The sequence below is a fragment of the Phanerochaete carnosa genome (genome assembly GCF_000300595.1).
Source record: "Phanerochaete carnosa HHB-10118-sp unplaced genomic scaffold PHACAscaffold_861, whole genome shotgun sequence".
NCBI classification, from domain to species: Eukaryota; Fungi; Basidiomycota; class Agaricomycetes; order Polyporales; family Phanerochaetaceae; genus Phanerochaete; species Phanerochaete carnosa.
This window is the reverse complement of record NW_006768488.1, coordinates 1-1777: the sequence shown is the minus strand read 5'-3', so window position 1 is coordinate 1777 and position 1777 is coordinate 1. Positions and strand designations below refer to the sequence as shown.

Genomic DNA, 1777 nt, shown 5'->3' with positions numbered 1-1777 from the left:
CAGAGTCCAGGGCGACCTGTGGGGACGTCCATTGAGTGCAATTTTCCAGGGACATGCACTACACCTTGAGCAGCAAGCGAGGCGAAGACCACCAGAACAGGGGACGGTAGCCTGAGGTAGATACATGGACCGTGAGATGCGGATGGTCAGGATAATTCCAGTGCTTGGCTTCAGGATTGCACGACTCTGACATATGCTTACTCCGTTGGATATCTCAGCCTGTATGTCTTAGACCCGCTGAAGGCTTGAAGCGTTGCGCTTGCGTCCTCATCCGATCACGAAGCGGCAAGCAACGACCGTCGCCGCCTGACTTATGTCCCGCTGCGTTACCTTATCATACGAGACGTAATATGAGTCGGGTTGGGCGGTGACCTCCAAGCTAATGCACTCGAACACCACTGCATACTAGCGAGTATCTGGGAAGCCCGGTAAACAACGAAGGTCGGCTGCGGGACATACCATCGCTGAAGCTGTTAGATTAACCCGCGCACAGCTGTAAGCTTAGGATGAGGGCTAGGCATCACTAGCCCTTCCTTAGTTTGCCTTCAGGTGCATTGTCTCGCGGCTCACCGCCGTCGCAGGCTCCCGACGAACTCTTGAGGCATTGGCTAGACACAACTCAAGACTGAGTGTCTGACGCACACTTTGTCACTTCACATAATGGCTGCATACTGGTACATGAATCATACAGGGAGAACGTCTTCAAGCCGAACAGTAAACAATTGTCATTAAATCGCCCACGCATTAGCTTCGCCTGCGAAGGGGCCTGATTAAACACGCGTAGCTGAACTAAGGAAAGGTCGACGCACCTACAGCACCTCCAGGAAACACTCGCCTGAGTCGTCATAGTAGCAATTCCCTTCATCGCCCTGGCCGGCACAGGCGCCACAAGGGCTCATACCTGTAGAGCCGCAATAGCCCTTGCAGAATGGCCTGTGAAAAAGCGGTGTTATGAGATCGCGACAAAGCGAGCGCTCTGAAGTAGCAACTACTCACTGCCCGCCAGATTGGAAACACAGTCCGGGACAGCCCGTAGGCGACTCGCAGCCGGGGCAGCTCTGCGCAGCGGCATGGGCAACGAATACTGCGACAACGACACCGAGGACAGTGGTAAGACGCATGGTGTTCTAAGCTTGAGTATGAAACTGCTCGCTGTCGAGCAAAGTACCACGCGCTGGCCCTTATATGCGGCTCAGAATCTCTGCAGGACTTTTGCCGTGCTCAGGTTGAAGCCACTATCCGCCGAACTCAGGCTTTCCTGGGAAGAGCACCTGAACCCTCAGGTCGGTCGGCACTATTGACTAGACGACTGCCCGGCCTTCCTTCACCGACATCCGCATGGGCACCGATAGCCTCTGAACATCATTCGTCCTAAGACGTAAAAAGATTAGTGAAATATCTCGGTTCGAGTTCATTGCTACTCACCTGCGCCGGGCCTGATGCAACGCCCCGGCTGGGCGGGAGACGCAATGCAGAGCCCGCCAACTAACAAAGGAAGAGAGCCGGTGGAGGAGGGCAGCTGCCATCGTCAGGAGTTGCGGCTGCGGTTTGGGAGGACACATGAGGGTGGGTCATTGGGAACGGAGAGCATTGAGCAGCGGAGACACCACCGTGACTAGTGGTTACGTTCCTGAACTCGGGTGCACACCGAATCTCAAGGAGGCGTATAACGGCGACAAGACCCGGTTTGCACATATCACTTTACATTCGGAGGGGAAAAAACCCGGTTTGCACCAACCCTAGGACTGGACACAGGGCACATTGAGCTCTGATGAAA

At 54.9% G+C, this 1777-nt stretch overlaps 1 protein-coding gene across 1 annotated transcript; it reads right to left on the bottom strand.

The window, feature by feature from the left end:
* Positions 1-809: 809 nt before the first annotated feature.
* On the bottom strand, positions 810-1380 carry PHACADRAFT_214915 (uncharacterized protein; the record flags this gene model as incomplete). Its single annotated transcript, XM_007403196.1, has 2 exons — positions 997-1380; positions 810-933 (listed from the first exon to the last, which is right to left on the bottom strand). The coding sequence occupies exons 1-2, from the start codon at positions 1119-1121 to the stop codon at positions 810-812; spliced, it is 249 nt and encodes an 82-aa protein (XP_007403258.1). The 5' UTR covers positions 1122-1380.
* Between the last annotated feature and the right edge of the window lie 397 nt (positions 1381-1777).